Source organism: Nelumbo nucifera, chromosome 2 (assembly GCF_055504915.1).
Source record: "Nelumbo nucifera cultivar China Antique chromosome 2, China Antique-T2T, whole genome shotgun sequence".
Classification (NCBI taxonomy): domain Eukaryota; kingdom Viridiplantae; phylum Streptophyta; class Magnoliopsida; order Proteales; family Nelumbonaceae; genus Nelumbo; species Nelumbo nucifera.
Genome location: NC_142650.1, coordinates 43031559 through 43050676, shown reverse-complemented (window position 1 = coordinate 43050676; position 19118 = coordinate 43031559). Strand labels below are relative to the sequence as shown.

At 42.1% G+C, this 19118-nt stretch overlaps 1 protein-coding gene and 1 long non-coding RNA gene across 5 annotated transcripts; one reads left to right on the top strand and one right to left on the bottom strand.

The window, feature by feature from the left end:
• Window positions 1–324: 324 nt before the first annotated feature.
• On the bottom strand, window positions 325–5960 carry LOC148802146 (uncharacterized). Its single transcript, XR_016082173.1, has 2 exons — window positions 5561–5960; window positions 325–4969 (listed from the first exon to the last, which is right to left on the bottom strand). It is a non-coding gene; the product is annotated as an uncharacterized LOC148802146 (long non-coding RNA).
• A 388-nt stretch (window positions 5961–6348) lies between these two features.
• LOC104599340 (protein REVEILLE 8) lies at window positions 6349–18890 on the top strand. 4 transcript variants are annotated; one of them, XM_019198080.2, is made up of 10 exons: window positions 6349–6761; window positions 6882–7312; window positions 7960–8017; window positions 8718–8841; window positions 8945–9103; window positions 9241–9360; window positions 11692–11801; window positions 17318–17377; window positions 18413–18535; window positions 18709–18890. In XM_019198080.2, exons 2-9 carry the CDS (start codon window positions 7155–7157, stop codon window positions 18509–18511), a joined length of 888 nt encoding a protein of 295 aa, XP_019053625.1. In that variant the 5' UTR covers window positions 6349–6761; window positions 6882–7154; the 3' UTR covers window positions 18512–18535; window positions 18709–18890. The 4 variants fall into 4 exon arrangements, with proteins under 4 accessions (XP_019053625.1, XP_088754229.1, XP_019053626.1 ...); XM_088898103.1 differs by having other exon boundaries at window positions 9241–9378; XM_019198081.2 differs by lacking the exon at window positions 9241–9360.
• Window positions 18891–19118: the final 228 nt, after the last annotated feature.

The window sequence follows — 19118 nt, the reverse complement described above, 5'->3', positions numbered from 1 at the left end:
AAATGAACTATATATTAGGCTTGAATTCGATTCGAAGCTTGGTTTAAATCGAACCTAATCAAGCTCAAATAACTCGTAGCAGGCTCTACTCGTGGCCACACCTAATCGAGCTCAAATAACTCGTAGCAGGCTCTACTCGTGGCCACTTTGTTACCACTTGCCACTTATTTACCAACAAAAAAATGGAGTTCACTTCATCCCCGCACAAGGGGGCGCCTACAATATCCACAGCATATCCCAACCATGTATTGATAACATCTCCCGATGAAAAAGAGAAAAGTACGGATAAGTCTATTTCAGAATTCTGAAATCCAAGCCAACCCATACGGAACCCAAAATGCCATTCAAATTTAACTTTTTCAATCTTAAGATAGATTCCCATGCCAATTCAGATTTGTCTTATTTTTGTAATTTCAAAGTTACTAATTAACCTGTGAAGACTAAAACGACCCTGATGGAATTTCAAAGTTATTTTTGTAATTTCAAAGCTTTTGCTCTCCCGCTTTTCCTCTGTTGCAACCGCTTTCGTTTCGACCGTTTCTCTCACCCGCTTCGTCGATACGGGAGGAGGCAGAGATGTTTGTCTCATTAGTGGACGTCCAACCATTATAGATAAATGAATAAACGATTCAAACATAATATTATACGTGTAGTTCATTGATCGTCTGAGCTTTAACCGGAGGGGAACTGTGGATCCTCACGAGCCCATTGCCAGCAGCTGCAACGTTCTTGAAGCTGAATTCTTCGTTCCCATTTCCGGTTCCGTTCGCCACCATCTCCTCTCAACAACCTTGTTGTTGGTTGATCAACAAATATAAAATCTCAGATACTCGAACAAGCGAAGAACATCCTTGATGTAACCGTTTTTGGTCACGTACCATTTTTTGTGATGTATAAATTTTTTGGCTAAGTACCTCGTGTTTGACCTGGTGGTGACGTGCCTTGGTGATGAGCTACTTGGTGGCGAACTCCCTACGGGAGAACTACTTGGTGACGAACTGCTTGATGGAGGTCTGGTGGCGAACTGCCTGGTAGTGCTCCCTGGGGGCGAACTGCCTGGTGGCGAACTACCTGGCGGCGAGCTACCTGGTGGCGAACTGCCTGGGGGCGAACTGCCTGGGGGCGAACTGCCTGGTGGCGAACTACCTGGTGGCGAACTGCCTAGTGGTGCTCCCTGGTGGCGAACTGCCTGATGGCGAACTGCCCGGTGGCTAGCTGCCCGGTGGCGAGCTGCCCGGTGACGAACTGCCTGGTGGCGAATTTCCTGGTGGCGAACTGCCTGGTGGCGAACTACCTGGTGGCGAACTGCCTGGTAGTGAACTGCCTAGGGGCGAACTGCCTGGTGGCGAACTTCTTGGTGGCGAACTCCCTGGTGGCGAATTGCCTGATGGCGAACTCGTCACTTGACTTGCTCCTAGGCGGTCTGCAACTCAGAGGATGGTGGAGCTCCCTGGTGCAGCGCAACCCGACTACCCTCCGCGTGAGGTGATTTTCTCTCCTTTGTAGACAGCGGGAGCTGAGGGACTTGTGAGAACTGAATCAGAGGACCCGGGGGTATTTTCCCGGCGGGGACTCTCCGACACCTAAGTTAGCATTCTGATTACAGAGGGCTTGGAGAGAAATGAGAGAGCTAGAGAGCGAGGGTTACCATCCTTCTTTCTCCCCTTTGGCTTTGGGGGTCGGAGTCCTTATATAGTGGTGCCCTCGCGGGTTAGGTGGGCGAAAAGACTTCAAATGGTAAGACGTCATATCCCGTCAGAACCGGGGTACGGTGATGAACTCCTCGAGGTTGTTAGGCTGGCGCTTGTGCCAGGCGGCCAGGTTGGCGCCTGGGCCAGGTTGTCAGGTCGGCGCCTGTCAGTCGGCGGGTCGGTGTCCGGGCCAGGTTGCCAGGTCGGCGCCTGTGTCAGTCGGCGGATCGGTGTCCGGGCCAGGTTGCAAGGCCGGCGCCTGTGTCCGGGCCAGGTTTCCAGGCCAGCGCTTGTGTCCGGGTCAGGTTGTCAGGTCGGCGCCTGTGTCCGGGTCAGGTTGTCAGATCGGCGCCTGTGTCCGGGCCAGATTGCCAGGTCGGCGCCTGTGTCCGGGCCAGGTTGCCAGGTCGGCACCTGTGGCAGGCTGATTCGGCCAGGTCGCGCAGGTCGCGCCAGGTTGCGCGCAGGCCGCGCCAGGCTAGCCAGACCGGTGCCCGGGGGGGAGACCAACTTGGTAAGTTGTTGCCTGGGTGCTTGCTTAGTTGTCACGAGGTGCCACGTGTCGCAATTTCACTGGAAGGCCAAATCTGCCCTCATCAATTGCTCCCCACTCCCGAGCTGAGAGTAACTCAGCGAAGGGAGTAGATTTCTTTTGGCCAGTAAGTCGTTGAGCTAGTAAGTTTTGATCCAACTCCTTGGGCTTTGGGAGATGCCTGTATGTGGCGAGCTGCCAGTAAGACGAGGGGGTCTCCGCCAGTTCAGTAGTGTAGCCCTTAGGCTTTGGGGCAACTTATAGTTCACTTTTGCTAATTTTGTTCCTGCTGAGAAAGCGACTGGATATTTAGCAATAGTGTGGCCCGCAGGCTTTGGGAGTGACTCGTAGTCTACTCTTTTTTGACTTTTGCTCGTGCCGGAGAGGCGACCGGGCCTTAAGCAGTAATTTAGCCCGTAGGCTTTGGGAGTGACTCGTAGTCTACTCTTTTTTGGCTTTTGCCCGTGCCGAAGAGGCGACCAGGTCTTAAGCAGTAATGTGGCCCGTAGGCTTTTGGGAGTGACTCGTCTACTTTTTTGACTTTTGCCCGTGTCGGAGAGGCGACCGGGTCTTAAGCAGTAATGTGGCCCGTAGGCTTTTGGGAGTGACTCGTAGTCTACTCTTTTTTGACTTTTGCCCGTGCCGGAGAGGCGACCGGGTCTTAAGCAGTAATGTGCCCGTAGGCTTTGCCTGTGAGGTGTCGAGCTATGATTGAGCTGCATCAGCTTCGTAAGGCCGGTCACCCACTCCTACAAGAAGCTACTAGGAGCTCGACCTTCGGGGGCAGCACTACTAACTTTAGGTTGCCAGCTCACATGGGAGCCTTGGAAGGCTCGACCGGTAAGGGCGCCTATGTAGTCTGTTGGCCGTCAACTCCCGCGGAAGCCACGAAGAGCTCATCTTTGTAGGGGGGACCTTGCGGAGAGGACTGATGAGGCATTATTTGAATTGAAAGTAAGGTTGGTAGAGCTACTTAGTCTGTTAGCCCCCTGCATAGTTTTTGAGTTCATAAAAAATGTAAACTATAAAGTGATAGCTTCAAAAAAGGTGAGGACTTAGCTTTGGTAAGATGGGAACTTTGCTTTTGTAGGATGAGAACTTAGCTTTTCGTAGCGTTTCCCACAGACAGCGCCAATTGATGTAACCGTTTTTGGTCACGTACCATTTTTTGTGATGTATAAATTTTTTGGCTAAGTACCTCGTGTTTGACCTGGTGGTGACGTGCCTTGGTGATGAGCTACTTGGTGGCGAACTCCCTGCAGGAGAACTACTTGGTGACGAACTGCTTGATCGCGGTCTGGTGGTGAACTGCCTGATGGCGAACTGCCTGGTAGTGCTCCCTGGTGGCGAACTGCTTGGTGGCGAACTACCTGGCGGCGAGCTACCTGGTGGCGAACTGCCTAGTGGTGCTCCTTGGTGGCGAACTGCCCGGTGGCGAGCTGCCTGGTGGCGAGCTGCCTGGTGGCGAACTGCCTGGTGGCGAACTGCCTGGTGGCGAATTGCCTGGTGGCGAACTGCCTGGTGGCGAACTACCTGGTGGCGAACTGCCTGGTAGTGAACTACCTGGGGGCGATCTACCTGGTGGCGAACTGCCTGGTGGCGAACTCCCTGGTGGCGAACTGCCTGATGGCGAACTCGTCACTTGACTTGCTCCTAGGCGGTCTGCAACTCAGAGGATGGTGGAGCTCCCTGGTGCAGCGCAACCCGACTACCCTCCGCGTGAGGTGATTTTCTCTCCTTTGTAGACGGCGGGAGCTGAGGGACCTGCGAGAACTGAATCAGAGGACCCGGGGGTATTTTCCCGGCGGGGACTCTCCGATGCCTAAGTTAGCATTCTGATTACAGAGGGCTTGGAGAGAAATGAGAGAGCTAGAGAGCGGGGATTACCATCCTTTTTTCCCCCTTCTGGCTTTGGGGGTCGGAGTCCTTATATAGTAGTGCCCTCGCGGGTTAGGTGGGTGAAAAGCCTTCAAATGGTAAGACGTCATATCCCGTCAAAACCGGGGTACGGTGATGAACTCCTCGAGGTTGTCAGGCTGGCGCTTGTGCCAGGCGGCTAGGTCGGCGCCTGGGCCAGGTTGTCAGGTCGGCGCCTGTCAGTCGGCGGGTCGGTGTCCGGGCCAGGTTGCCAGGCCGGCGCCTGTGTCTGTCGGCGGGTCGGTGTCCGGGCCAGGTTGCCAGGTCGGCGCCTGTGTCAGTCGGCGGGTCGGTGTCCGGGCCAGGTTGCTAGGCCGGCGCCTGTGTCCGGGTCAGGTTGTCAGGTCGGCGCCTGTGTCCGGGTCAGGTTGTCAGGTCGGCGCCTGTGTCCGGGTCAGGTTGTCAGGTCGGCGCCTGTGTCCGGGTCAGGTTGTCAGGTCGGCGCCTGTGTCCGGGTCAGGTTGTCAGGTCGGCGCCTGTGTCCGGGTCAGGTTGTCAGGTCGGCGCCTGTGTCCGGGCCAGATTGCCAGGTCGGCGCCTGTGTTCGGGCCAGGTTGCCAGGTCGGCGCCTGTGGCAGGCTGATCCGGCCAGGTCGCGCGCAGGTTGTGCGCAGGTCGCGTGCAGGCCGCGCACAGGCTGCGCGCAGGTCGCGTGCAGGCCGCGCACAGGCCGTGCGCAGGCCGCGCCAGGCCGCGTGTAGCCCGCCCGTGGGCCGCGTGCAGGTCACGCCAGGCCAGCCAGACCGGTGCCCGGGGGGGAGACCAACTTGGTAAGTTATTGCCTGGGTGCTTGCCTAGTTGTCACGAGGTGCCACGTGTCGCAATTTCACTGGAGGGCCAAATCTGCCCTCATCAATCCTCAAAGAATATATAGATAGGAAGATTCAAATAGAGCATCACAAAAGTATAGAAAAAAAATCTAGACAAATGACTTAAAAAATCTCAGAAAATTCAGATTTTTTAAAAGCTAATATAATTTAGAGATAAGTTTTTCATGTAATTTTTTTGTTTCATATGCAACACAACACTATCCAGTACTTATCAGACATTATAAAATAGTTGTGTATGGACTTCTCGCATATGAGCGTTGAAGTTTTAAAGGTTTTTGGGCCATATACAAGGATCTAGATAGTATACTCATATTAATTTCTCTGTGAAAATGTTCTCGATCGATGGCATTGTTATTTCTGTCGGAGGTTTTTGAGTTCATGTAGAATTCTTCTTTAAGTTCAAGGCAAATAAAATTTAAAACAATAAAACCACCAAAAACCAGAGGAACAAATCCAGTGGCTTTACAGTGCAACATGTTGAAATTGAGACAGATGATTATGCCCCTAAAGATACAGGAGGGGGGTGATTCACAGAGCTCATCAAACAGAAACGAAAGCATAGGAATAGGATCAACAGGGAGGGAGCTCACCAGAAAGGCAGAAACTGGAAGCTGGAAACAAGAAAGAAGAACAAAATGAAACCCTAAAACAAATGAAAAACGGAAGGGGAAATAGAGGTGTCCACCATCCAATTTCAGTAGAGGGCAGGCTTCGAATAAAGCAGACGGGAAGGGTGCGAAAATAGAGTAGTGAGCACTCCCTTTTAAAGACATCTACTAACCCAAGTTTAACCCAACTCCAACCCAATGCTCCGAAACCATTCCAACCATGGTTAAATCCTAACACATTTGGGATTGAGCCCAAGGATCAAAACGGTTAGATACACGTATAATATTATATTTGAATCGTTTCTTCATTTATCTATAATGGTTGCATGTCCACCAAAAAAGGGTAATGAGACAAACATCTTTGTGTCCTCCCGTTGAAGCAGGTGAGAGAAAGAAACGGTAGAAACGAAAGCGAAAGAGGAGTTTTGGGTTTGGAAGGAATAAGGTTGCAGGGATAGGGGAGTTGAGAGTGGGAGAGAGATCTAAACAGTGAGCCCCATCAGAGTTGTTTTAATCTTCACAGTTAATTAAAAACTTTGAAATTACAAAAAATAAGGGGAATCCGAGTTGGCGTGGGAATCGTGTTCAGATTGTAAAAGTTGAATTTAAATGCCATCTGTATAGACTGGAATTCTGAAATGGGTTTATCCGTACTTTTCTCAAAAATTGCTTATGAACTCTGTTCGAGTGGGCCCATATTGTAAAGCCAAAAGCCGCCGCGTAAAAACCAAACACAGTCGGTAAAAGTTGGAAACATCATCAAGGATTTCAGGCCACATGTTATATTGGCTACAATCAAATGTAGGACAGCCAGAGAAGATCCCACCTTTCCAATTTAGAGATGGTCTATATCGCATTAAATCTGACGGTTAGTATCGTACAGAATCCAGTGGTTGGTAGAGCTCGAAAGTTAGGGGCCTCAGATTGGCCGACCATAAATAAGGTATCAATTGAACCGAAAAATCTCATACCAGCCACAAATGAAGAAGCAGCTGGGACACCGTGGGACAACTGAATTCCAAGTCTCCTTCTCGACTTTTCACTTCGGTGCCACAGCTCAATCCTCTGTGGGACCCATGCCACAGTGGATTTCCCGCTCCTAGAAACTCGCCAAAACATCGGCGGCGAATTGCCGAGAAAGCTTCGATCCCCAACTTCGCGAGCTACCACCCTATTCTTAAAGGCATATAATATACATCAACCCATTCAAATTATTTATCTTCTGATGCCTGATTGATGGATTTATTTATTTATCTTCTGATGCCTGAGTCATATAAGAAATTTTTCTCTCGTAAAAAAGCAGATTAAAATCGACGTTCCGGTGGCGAGGAAATTGAACGGCTGAAACTAACCGTAGAGGCACTGCATGTTACAGACACAGAGCCGAGAGCTGTCCTGTCTGGCTGTCCTCCGTTCTCCGTCTCTCCGGTCTCCGATTCTCTTCGAAATTTGAATGAAGCAGAAAATCAACCCCTCAAATTCAAGAATGTTCCCTCTCTAATATAGTCTTGTATAGTCTAGTGACTAGTCTGGCTTGGTTGTGTTCAAATGCTTTTTGAGTGTTGGTGTTTAGGCCATGAATGTTAATTCGACCTCTTCGAATTCTCAATCTATGGCGGCATCGACGCCTCTAGATGCCTCAGGCAAGAAGGTGCGGAAACCTTATACCATTACCAAGTCCAGGGAGAGCTGGACCGAAGAAGAGCATGATAAGTTCCTTGAAGCTCTGCAACTGTGAGTTCCTTTACTTTTGTCTTTTATGGTCATTTCAGTTGAATTCTGGTTCTGAGGGGTTTTCATTTTCATGAATTGTTCTCTGCATCACATATTTTTTGTGGGATTGCGGTTTTATTTTGTTAGCCGTGTTTGATTCTTCATTGTGTATGTGTGTGTGTTTGTTGGTTTGATTCTTGATTATTTTGCTTAGATGGATTGGTATTTCAGATGAAATAAATAAACTCAACTGTTGCCTTGCCTTGTTTTGACGGTTTCAGTTAGCTTTGGAGCTTAGATAGTTAGATTACCGAATGAATGGTTTTTGAGTTTGGTGTACATAGGGATCTCTAGTCCCATGTCAGTGAACTATGTTCAGATATAGTTGGAGAAACGTGCATCCTTTGACGAATTCTGATAGTATTTGCTAACCGGTGCAAACTCAATTTACTTGACTAGCTTCAACTCGGCCAATCGTTTGTGCATCAATCCATTTAACTTGTCACAATGAGATAGTGTTTGTTCTATTAGGTGCTGCCTTGTGAGCCTTTCAGCCACTCGTACCATTAACTTGGAGCCAAAATTTCCTTTGGGCAGTGGTTCTCTTTATCAGAACTCCTATGCATGTCGACATCTGATTCGTATGTTCTATTTTGTGGCTAATACAGATTTGATCGTGATTGGAAGAAAATTGAAGACTTTGTTGGTTCAAAAACTGTAATTCAGGTACTTGTTCTGTCATAGTTTTCCTGTCTCGTGAAAATTACTAGTAAACTGGTTTTCTATCTTTCTTTGAGTCATGGAAATACAATCTTTTTTGCCTGTTTACGGTTTGGTCACTTGGGCCATGAAACTATAGAATTTATTGCCAATGGCAATAGACATGGGTACAAATTGGTAGCTGTGCATGGATACTTGTAAATATTTTCTAGGTCATCAAGTTTGTCTTGACAACATAATAACATACTGTTTTTTATATGACACCAATGATTCTTGAAGCTTAGATCGTTGTCACATTAACCCAGATCTAAGCCAGCATCTTTATTGTGCCAAACATTCTATCAAAATGTTTATGTAATGCATATCTTATCATTGTATGTATTTCTTGTTGATTATGTCATTGCCAATCTATTTCATTTAATACTGAATTAATGAAGAACCGTGATTTAGTCTTTAGCATATTATTCATTCTTCTAGAGCAATTTGTTTCCCAAATGCTTCAAATATTTATATTGGAGCTTCATGCCCTAGCTTTCATTTGTCAAATCAAGGTCTGGGTCCAAATGTTCTTTGCCAACACTGCTTAAAAAAATTCATTGTAAATGATTTGTCTATAAAATTTACATATCTTATTCTTCTCATGCTTAGCTTTTAATTTTTTTTTTTCAAAAGTGCTCCCATGTGATCCTCTTCTTTCCATTTGCAGATAAGAAGTCATGCCCAGAAGTACTTTCTGAAGGTCCAAAAAAATGGTACAGTGGCACATGTACCCCCTCCTCGCCCCAAACGCAAAGCTGCTTACCCTTATCCACAGAAGGCATCTAAAAATGGTTTGTTTTCCCCATTAACATCAAGATATTTTTCTGGAGAAATTTGAAATAAAAACACTCATCTATTAACTTCTGCTCTTGAAACTTTTGGTTCAATTTTCAGCTTTACTGCCACTGCAGGCCTCCATGGCTTATCCTTCTACTTTGAATTGTGTTGCACCTGGGTATTCCCCATGGGATGACAAATCTGTGCTTACAAGTACTCCATCAAATAGAACTGCTCCCTCCCAAGATGACTATACCAATCTTCATGCAATTGAAGGCATGTAGTTATTCTTATGACTTATAAGGAAACATTACACCTTAGTGTTTTGAGAATGTAGATGTCAGTTACAAAATAACTATAAAATAAAAGGATCTTTCCAGTGCTTATTTTGGCTTACAACCTCACTGATTCAGCTGATGTTGGATCAAAGGGGGTGGCAAGGACAGGTAATAGCAACTTCAGTGGCATTGGAAGCTCAAGTAGAGCACTGCCAAGTTGTGATATACAGGGAAAGCGGGGTTCTCTTCTTCATGGTACAACTCTTAATGACTGTAAATTTCTCTTCCTTTCTCACAATTCATTGAAGATCAAATATCTTTGAATGGTAACAGTGAAAAAGATTTATATTAGATGTGTGGAGAAAGCATGTAATTGTTACACAAGATAGATCCCTACCCAAAATAGTCCATAAGAAAATTGTGCAAGCAGCTTAGTATACAAGCTTTCTATGACAAAGAGAACACCCTAGACATTCTTTCCCAATTAACAATGTTCTTGCTGAGTTACTCTCTGCATTCAACTCCTCAGAGATCCATCACACAACAATATGCAGTAACATAAAAGCTATCTAATATCATTTAGCATGCAAGATAGCTTTGATGGCATTTTCCGGTAGTCCTTGACCATTGGTGGCATTGGATGAATTTTCATCTATCAGGATGGATACCAGTTATGTTTTTCTGTATCCAAAGCAAAGCCCCAGATCTCTAAGGTCGTTAGGTGCCTATCTGACAGAGCACTGAGTTGACTAAGAGCTTCCATAAATCTCAGCTGAATTCCCTCTGTGATTGCATCGTTATGGATTGCAATTGCATAGGGACTATATTTAAACTTTAGGTAGGTTATTCAGGATGAAGTACTGAGAATTCTTGTATTATCAAGTATATCATATAGTATCATGTTGAAAATATATTAGTTTTCATGGAATAAGGAGAATAAGAAAAATGCACTGGACCCATCCTTCAATATCTCAATATCATTTTTCATGCCACCAGGATGAACACCTGATTCAGATGCATTAGAAGATCAGAAAATGAGCTAGCAGATTTTCTCAATAGAAATGGGTGAGTTGGTATTTTTTGTATTGATTACCAAAAAAGGTTTTTTTATATTAGGGGCACTGCCCTTTCCAGAGTAAGTTGTGGGGCTATTATATGTGTTATGACTATGGATGAGCCATGCGGCTTAGCCTAGGCACTTACTAGTTACTACTTTTCTTAGTAAACATAGTCCGATTATTTATTGATAAAGAAAGTCCTTGGGGAATATTTATTTTTCAAAAATTCAATGTTTTTGTCTCAGTTTTCCAACTGGTGGATATGGGCATAGGTAAAAGTTTTAAATAAAAGGATTAGTGGGTCTAAGGTTTATGAAGCTCAAGGACTCACCATTGTCATGGAGAAAGGATTCACAAACTATAATAAATTGATTGAGGAATAGATCTAAGTCCCTTGGAGAATTACAGAAGTGAGGCCTTTGAACTCCAGGCTGAACTCCTTATAATTTGAGATTGTAGATTTACTAACTACACAATTGCTTCATTTTATAGGGTAGGAGCATTAAGAAGCGATCTTTTTGGGGACCTTTTCTGATGGGACAGGGTTCTCACTTGTGTATATTTTGTACAATAAAATCCCAACTAAGAAGGTGCTGGGGTGGTGGTTGAAAACCTGTGCTATGCCTGAAAAAAGTTGGGCTCCACTGTTCTCAAAGTGAAAACTGACGTTTTAAACCATGCAACCCAAATAAGGGTTTCTATACAAGGTTCCACTTCTTTAAAAACCATATTTATAATGATTGTGTGTAAGTTATATGTGGATATAAATCTCAATCATCATGGATGGTTTTAATCAAACAGAGATACTTGCATGAGTTTGGTTGGGGGCGAAGTAACTTGCCATGTGTGCTTTATTATATAATATGTGCAAAAAATACACTTGTTAATACTATAGAGTAGGGGAGATACACAATCATCCAGTGTTTGAGATACAAACCAGATTACCTATGATGTCATGCTTACATCAGCAAAAGTCTTTCCTGGTAGTGAATACTTGAATTCCTAGTGTTCAAAATAACCCATGTCAGAGAGTGCTAAATTTTTGTTTGTGTTCCAAAACTAGATGGTACACAAAACAACCACCTATTGAATATCCCCTAAATGGGCTGGAGCTGCATCTGGTGCCCCTGCCCCAATCCTTGGGCTCTGTACTTTTTCCTAATTTCTACTTGTGATAATTCATACAATTTGCATTATGTATAAGAGCTATAAAGGATTAGTCAGTTGTGGTTGCTCTGAATTGTGACATGAATTGCAAACTTCAAATCAATTATTCAATGTCTCTATGCTATCCTTGGCCTTCAAGATGTATTCATCAGAAATAACTAAAAGAAGATCTTAAAATCATTAAGTAGTCAAAGATAATGTACTATGTTCTTGTTCACTTGTGTGACATTTTCTTCTCTTCCTATCTGTTCGTCATACCTATATCATAGAGAGTCAGAGACATTAAGTTTCCAGTTTCTCTCCTATTGGTGTTGCTGGTATTTTCTTTTTTACTGTCTCCTATTTTGCTTACATTTTGCAGGTATACCAGACTTTGCTGAAGTGTATAGCTTCATTGGGAGTGTCTTTGATCCAGATACTAAAGGCCATTTACAAAAGCTCAAGGAGATGGATCCCATTAATTTTGAAACTGTATGCTCTCTCCAACTTATATCAAGATTTATAATCTGCACTGCCATGAATTAGAATGGATTATCTCATGTTATCAGAAAATTAGGGGCCATTGATTGATGCAATGGTAACACCTCATGCTGACAAGCGTGAGAATTCAAGTTCAAGTCTGAGAGTGGTCACTTACATTGTGCAAAAAATGCCAAACGTTTGGTCTGTATCTAGTCCACCACTCCACCTGTTAGATGGGCAGGGGCAACATTGAGTCATGAACCTTATCTCATGTCTTGTTATCAACAAATTAATTTTTTAAGGGCAAATAGGTCAAACATGAATGATAAATAATTCCAAAGCATGTGAAAATATATGATATGATGATCAAATAACAAAAGGGGCATGAATGGTTTGTCCTTGGTGGCTAGTAGTGATAACTAATTTTACTTGACTTGTATGTGAAAATAGCTGCCATTATAATGAATAACACAAAGGGAATGAGTTGCCTTGTCCTTAAGTGGTTATTGGCAAATAAGTAGTGAACTTAAGTTGGTAAAAGGATCTTTATGTAGCATGCAAGAATTGTCACTTCCCTTCAAGTGTAACATATGCATGCACTTATGCAATTTACATACCAGACTAGAACCTTTGGGGGATCTTTGTAATGATATTAACAAAAAGATGAAAGAACTTCCATCTAGTACTAGTATGATTACTTCTTTGTTTTGTCCTAGATCAACATGCTCTCTCTTATTCTGATATTTCTAAAGATCTGCATCCAGACTTCAACCATTTCTATTAATGCAACTTTGGCAATTTCCCTTCTAATTTTTGGGATGTATTTTAACTGTTCCTTTTGGAAATTAAGCTCTGTCAAATGATTTTCTCAGATGAAGAATATTCACAATCATAGTCAATTGTTACCATCATTGCCCTTGTGCCACGTTTACCAACATATTCACATTTGAAAAATGTCCTGTGTGGGTGTGGTCCTTGTAAAAAGTTCAAAGAGATCTATAAGAGAAGAGCTTATTCTTCCTGCCTTGCCAAACAGACATTCATGTAAAGATAAAGTAGAACTCTGTTGTGATGGGTCATTGATGGATAGATTACATTTTGGGCATCCATCTGTGTAAAGGGTTTTAGAGATTTGTTCCGTAGAAAAGGACAATGCTCATGACCAGCTTAGGAAGAATGAATTGGTGTCAGCTTCTGTAGAATTCAGAAGTGGATAGCACCTCCAAAATCAAAATATATAGAACTCAGCCAGTTAGTGAGAACTCAAAAGACCATAAGGAGGCTGAAGATATCAAAGGTGTAGAGTTGAAGGGACTAGTGGAGCAGCAACATACTGAAGGTGATATTTTAATTAATGAAATTGTTTCAGATTGATAAAAATATGGGCATTAGTGTGTTGAATGATAAAGAAGTTCAAATAGGTAAAAGTTTGGGTTAAATCCTTCTAGGGGTTGAAAAATTTGTTAGAAAGGTGTTTCTGGAATTGGATGAAAGAAACAGAGTTTGAGAATTTGAAAGGCATTTGAACAACAAAAGTATATTTGTGGAGTTTTTATGAGTTTCAGTCTTGGTTAAGAACTCTAGATGCCTGAATTTGGTGTTATGTATTAGGGATGTGATTTTGTTAGGGTGTGAATATTAGTTGGGTCAGAATTTTTTTGTTGTATTAATTGTTCTTGGTTCCCAATTGTATAAAAATGCTTCCTGTACTGTATTTACTATAATCCCAATTATTTTGGGTTAACTACATGAATCCTTTTTCTATAGCACAACTCTATTTGAGGCCATATCTTCCGTCAAACCAGGGAATTTGGAAGTAACCCTTCCTTTTGTTCCATAGACAGTCCATCAATTAATACTCACTCTCCTAGGTATGCTAGAGATGATTGATTTCAGAAGCTTCAAATTGTAACCCTTCTTTTCTATAGCACTAATGCAGAGCCCTGTTAACGAGTAGGGGAATAGGAGTTGTGTAGCCAACAACACATAGATGGTATCATCATTAGGTATGTTAAACGGAAAGATATATTACTAGTAGAATCAAAGTCTGGACTAACCTTTGGTGGGGAGAAAACACTTTGGCTAACAATTACCCCTACTTATTTAACCTGTCCCAAAACCAAAAAGCTGCCTTATTCTCTTGCATATCAGATTCACCCCCTGTATCAAGCTGGAGCCTAAACTTAAGAAAACCCTTAAGGGATGTAGAGATTGATGAACTTGCAGATCTATTACATGCCTTAAGATAGGTCTATGTTTCCCCCTCAAACCAAGACCAACGAATCTGGAAGCTTCACCCTGCCAGTAAGTTCTCAACTAAATCTTTTTTCAGGGACTTAGTGGTGGGTGATACAATCTCAGGGTTCCCTTGTAGAGTTTGGATTTCTCAAATCCCCCTAGAGTTTCTTTTTTTTTTTTGTGTTGGAGGCTTGCTTGAAAAGAATAAACACTTGTGATTTATTACAGAAGAAGCACAAAGGAAGGTTGTGAATCTCTCCCCATGTCTGCACCCTTTGTCTCAGTAGTGGTGAATCAGATGAACATTCTTTTACATTGTTCAGAAACAAGGAAGATCTGGCTTCATTTTATTGACCTTGTTGGTTACAGCTGGGTTTTTCTGGAACATATTGAAGATTTTTTAAGACAATGGCAAGGAAGAGGTTTAGGTAAGGGGGGGGGGGGTGGAATCTACTAGCACACAGTGGCTCAAGCAGTAATGTGGGGTGTTTGGGAAGAACAAAATAGTCGCATTTTTGACAACAAAGCTATAACCTTTGGAGACCCGATTTCTCATATAATATACTTGTGCAATCTGTGGATGCCAAATTAAGAGAGTTTCAAAGGAATTACTATGAATATGCTTCAGCAGAACATGGTGGAATTGTTATTTTCTTCACCCAATCCTTCAAGAGTCAAAAGTCTCCCCCAACCAAGAGAGGAGGAGGTGACTCTGTACTTTAATGGAAGTGCAATCGGAAACCCAGTAAGAGCAGGAATTGGCAGAGTGTTTAGGAGGGGTGGAAGCCCTATGTGGGCTTTTGGTGGAACAATTGGGACTGCAGACCCCACAAAGGCTGAAATTTTAGCTGTTTTAACTTTTTAACAGGTCTCCGTATCACAAGGAATCTAGGCTTCATCGATCTAGTAGTCAAAGGTGACTCCAGAAACACGATAAAGTGGCTTGGGGAGAAGGAAGACCGGCCTTGGAGATTGGCTCACTATTTGGATGAGGCTTGAGATCTGTTGAAATCCTTGACTGCAAACATGAGCTGGATTCCTAGGGAGTTGAACTCTGTAACAGATAGTTTTGCTAAATCTGGTGTACACAGGGGTAACTTGTGTGTAGCCTGTTTCCATTGTACATCATCTCAGGTACTCTTTTTCTTTCTATCTATAACAAGTTAATCTTTCTCTCAAAAAGTATCTGCATAGTTTGGGTTCTTTGAATACAAATCCCAGTAGGAGGTTTGGCCAAATAAATGCATTATGACCAAAGATCATCCAGATTGATGTCTGTGTTTAATGTGTTTTGATGAAATTTTTGCTTTTATATATGTATATGTGTATGATGTATTGAATATATGCATATATATGTGTATTTATATTTACTATGATGCATGTATTAAAAAATAAATAGATAATTTTTTAGCTCATATGTTCCAATTCTTGTTGTTCACATGTTGAACATACAATTGAAAATTTTGCCCAATTTTGCCGATTTTTCAATTATACATGTTTAAATACACCCCCACCAAAAAAAAGCCTGCACCATCATCCATGCCTTATTCCAAAAAGCCTGCATACAGTACTTGTTCTTTGAAGGTTTACTAATAGTGGGAATGAAAATAGAAGGGATGTTGGCAATATTTATGTTGTCTTACCATTAGCTTCCTCTAGACAGGCACCCAAATCAGTGGCCTTGGTCTGCTATAGGACAGGATTGCAGGAATGGTGGAGCATGCTTCATGGCACTATTCTCCTGGTGTTATACCAGGTTGTTTCTAGGCCAGTATGCAGGGTTAGCTGGAGGACTCTGTCTACTAGCAACATGCTTGAATGAAAGCTGATCCTTTGTTATAAACTGTCTACTAGCAGCATGCTCGAATTAAAGGCTGATCCTCTGTCATAAACTGTGATGTATACATTTATAAATTGAACATTGCCACACTAATTGGTATCGACGACGGATACAAAACGAAACAACTAGGTTGCATAGTAGGCATTGGCATTCTACCCTAAAAATGTTATGAACAAGGAGCGGCCAGGGAAGTGGCTCTGGATGTAATACCAATCAGGAGTAATTTTGGAGGCATCTGATCCACAGTATGCAAGCAACACTCTTGATTGGGAAGCCACAATGCCTCAAGAATCCTGTAGGTTGAGCATAAAAAAAGAAATCATGAAAATCAAAGAGGAGTACTCTCAACTTATTGTTTTCAAGCCAGGAAATGGTGAACACATGCAATTCTGGAAAGATATCCACTATGGGTAGAGACCCTTGTGTCAATCTCATCCTTACATCTACAATGTGACACAAAACATAGATACCTTGACCAAAGAATGCTATGACATTGTTTCTGGTCAAATTGTATGTTCCTTGAGATTAAAGAGGAATACCCAGGATTGCGAGACTCAAGAATTAGTATCTTTGCTCCAGGAAATTAGTCAAATTCTGATTCACCTTCACCCAAGTTCTGAAGATCAGATATGGTGGAATGTTGAAAAATCTGGTTTGTTTTCAGTCAGTCCTTTCTTCAAGCAATTGATTGAAACTGAGAGGTGTTGATGCCACATACTAATTCCATGAAACCAAGGGCCCCTTGAGGATTCCTTCCTTCCTTTGGACTGCTTTTTTTGGACAAATTATTTACTTTCAATCATTTTCTATCCAAAGGAATGGTGCTGTTTAAACAGTGTTGTTTATATGGTCAAGAGGAATGTGGACACATTTTCTACAGCATTTTGGAAAGCTTTGGGTGGTTCCAGGGGATCTCAATACTCTCATTTCCTATTGGCTTTCCAAAGGTTTATAGAAATTGGTACCTTTGGCATTATACTTGTCAGTTTGGTTTGAACACAACAACAGATCTTTCAATTGAAGTATTTCCAAGAAAGCAGTATTTGGGAAGATGGAAAAGCTTCTCATCTTTTGGATGAACACCACCCATAAGGAATTTGAAGACTTCTTTTATCTTTATTTTTGTAATCAACGGCAGTGGATTATAAGGGAGGCTTTTGTAATACAAGTAAATTTTGATATAAATATATCACACAGTAATTAGAGGGGTATAGTATGTTTCCTTGCCAGATGTAATGATTTCTTTTTTATAGCTCTCCCTCCATTTTAATACAAAGCTAACTAAGTACCTATTTAAAAACATGACTCGGTTGCAGACTTATTAATGCATGGTTATTGCTTTATTGCATTTTTCAACATGTGCATTCTCATTTGATCAATATGAAATCATTATCCATTAGAGCATTGCATGGTTTCTTTTGGTTTTCTCATAAATAACCTTTTGCAGGTCCTATTGTTAATGAGGAACCTTACAGTCAATTTATCTAGTCCTGATTTTGAGCCAATTGTAAGTATTTTGTTCTGATAATGCATGTCTACAAGTTTCTTCTATCCTCTATGACAAGTTTACTTAGTAATTCAATTTCGAAATCTTTTGGTATTGGCTGAATCAGTCATCTCAGCAGTTTGGTTGAACAAATCTGCATTTCACGTCATACATTAGTAAACTTACTGGGGGGAATCATTGTTAAAACTTGCAATTAAGATTTTAAAAAGCTAGAAAATGATTTAGATGTGCATTCAAGAAGAGAAACTGGGATAAATAACATACTATTGTTACATTTTCATTCTTTGTGCACATAATTTGCACTACTACACTTAACCATGTTCTCAAACTGATCCATGGCTGTTCTAATCAGATGTTTTTTTTTGTTCTCTGAATAGTTTTGTGCAAGGGGATAATAGTTCATAAATCATTCAATTCAGTAAGAGGCATAGGTGACAGTTTGAAATGGCCCAAATATCTGCTCCGGTCTGAGTCTCAAAATATTGGCTCATGTACAATAAGCTGCTTTTTACGGAGTTTAAAGGACTGGCACAGTTTCTGACAGTGAAAATGCTTCATATGGTACATAGTTTCCGAGCTTAAAGGATTTACAAATGGGGGAGGGGTCTTGTTTTTAAATTCTATCAGTGAAAATCTTTCATATGGTACAGAACTAGACCAAACACTATCAACATCCTAATCATAACCCCCAGAAATAGAACTTCATTCTTTGCTTGCATGTTAATCATATGAGATTTTTAGATTCGACCATTTTTCTTACGAGGAACTGTAAAATTCATGAGAGTAAGATAAAACATAAACTCTCACTCTTTTTTGTTGCACTGTATAAAATGTTCTATCATGTATTTTTATTTTTTAAAATTCTTTCTTGATAAAACTTGAGTAAAAAATGTGTCTAATATCGCCAAGAAAAAAAGAAGAAAAAACAAAATCCAGAAATCAGGTTCAATCCATAGTCATCTCTGTTTACATGGTTAGAAGCCTGAACGTGGTACTTCAGTATTGCTTATTAGTTGGTTCTTCTTGTTGGTACAGAAGAAAATTCTGTCATCATATGATGTGAATATGAAAATGGTAGGACGTGCATCAGGAGGTGCTGCTACAAACCAGGATAATGATCTTCACCCATGTTGAACTGCGACAACTTGTGATGCGGAGGTTCTCTTGAAACATTTTCCTGTTCTTCTTACTAGAATATCATTTATAGGCTGTGGGATACCAATTTTTCAAAATTCTGTAATGGTTACATGCCTAACTTTATTCTGCATTATCTACCAAGGCAGATGATTCACGGGGTCTCATGGGTCTCACACAGTTGTTTGTCTTGGCAGCTCAAGTCTTCACTCCAACGGTATTGCTGTGGCCAGGGTGTGATTATAAAGGATCACTTAATGAAAGAATTTCTTAGCTTGTAGCCCAAGAATAAGGACATAGATGCCAGTGGCTTAATGAATTATGTTTGCCTAATAATTTACTGATTTTGATCTCTAACCTAAAGGACCTTTTTGATGCTTTTTGTGGCTTATATATTTATAGTTTCCTTGCTTTTTCTTTATGGGTGATGGGTGAATAGCATTCACGGTACGAGTTTACAAAGATGTACAGTCCTTGGTGCAAGCACTATCCATTTGTCTGAATTCCATCAAGGCTATCCAAATTCAGTCTGTTTATAACATGAATCAGATCTATAGCATTTGAAGAATCCCCTTCCGTCATGGATATTGGAGGCCAACACCCAGCA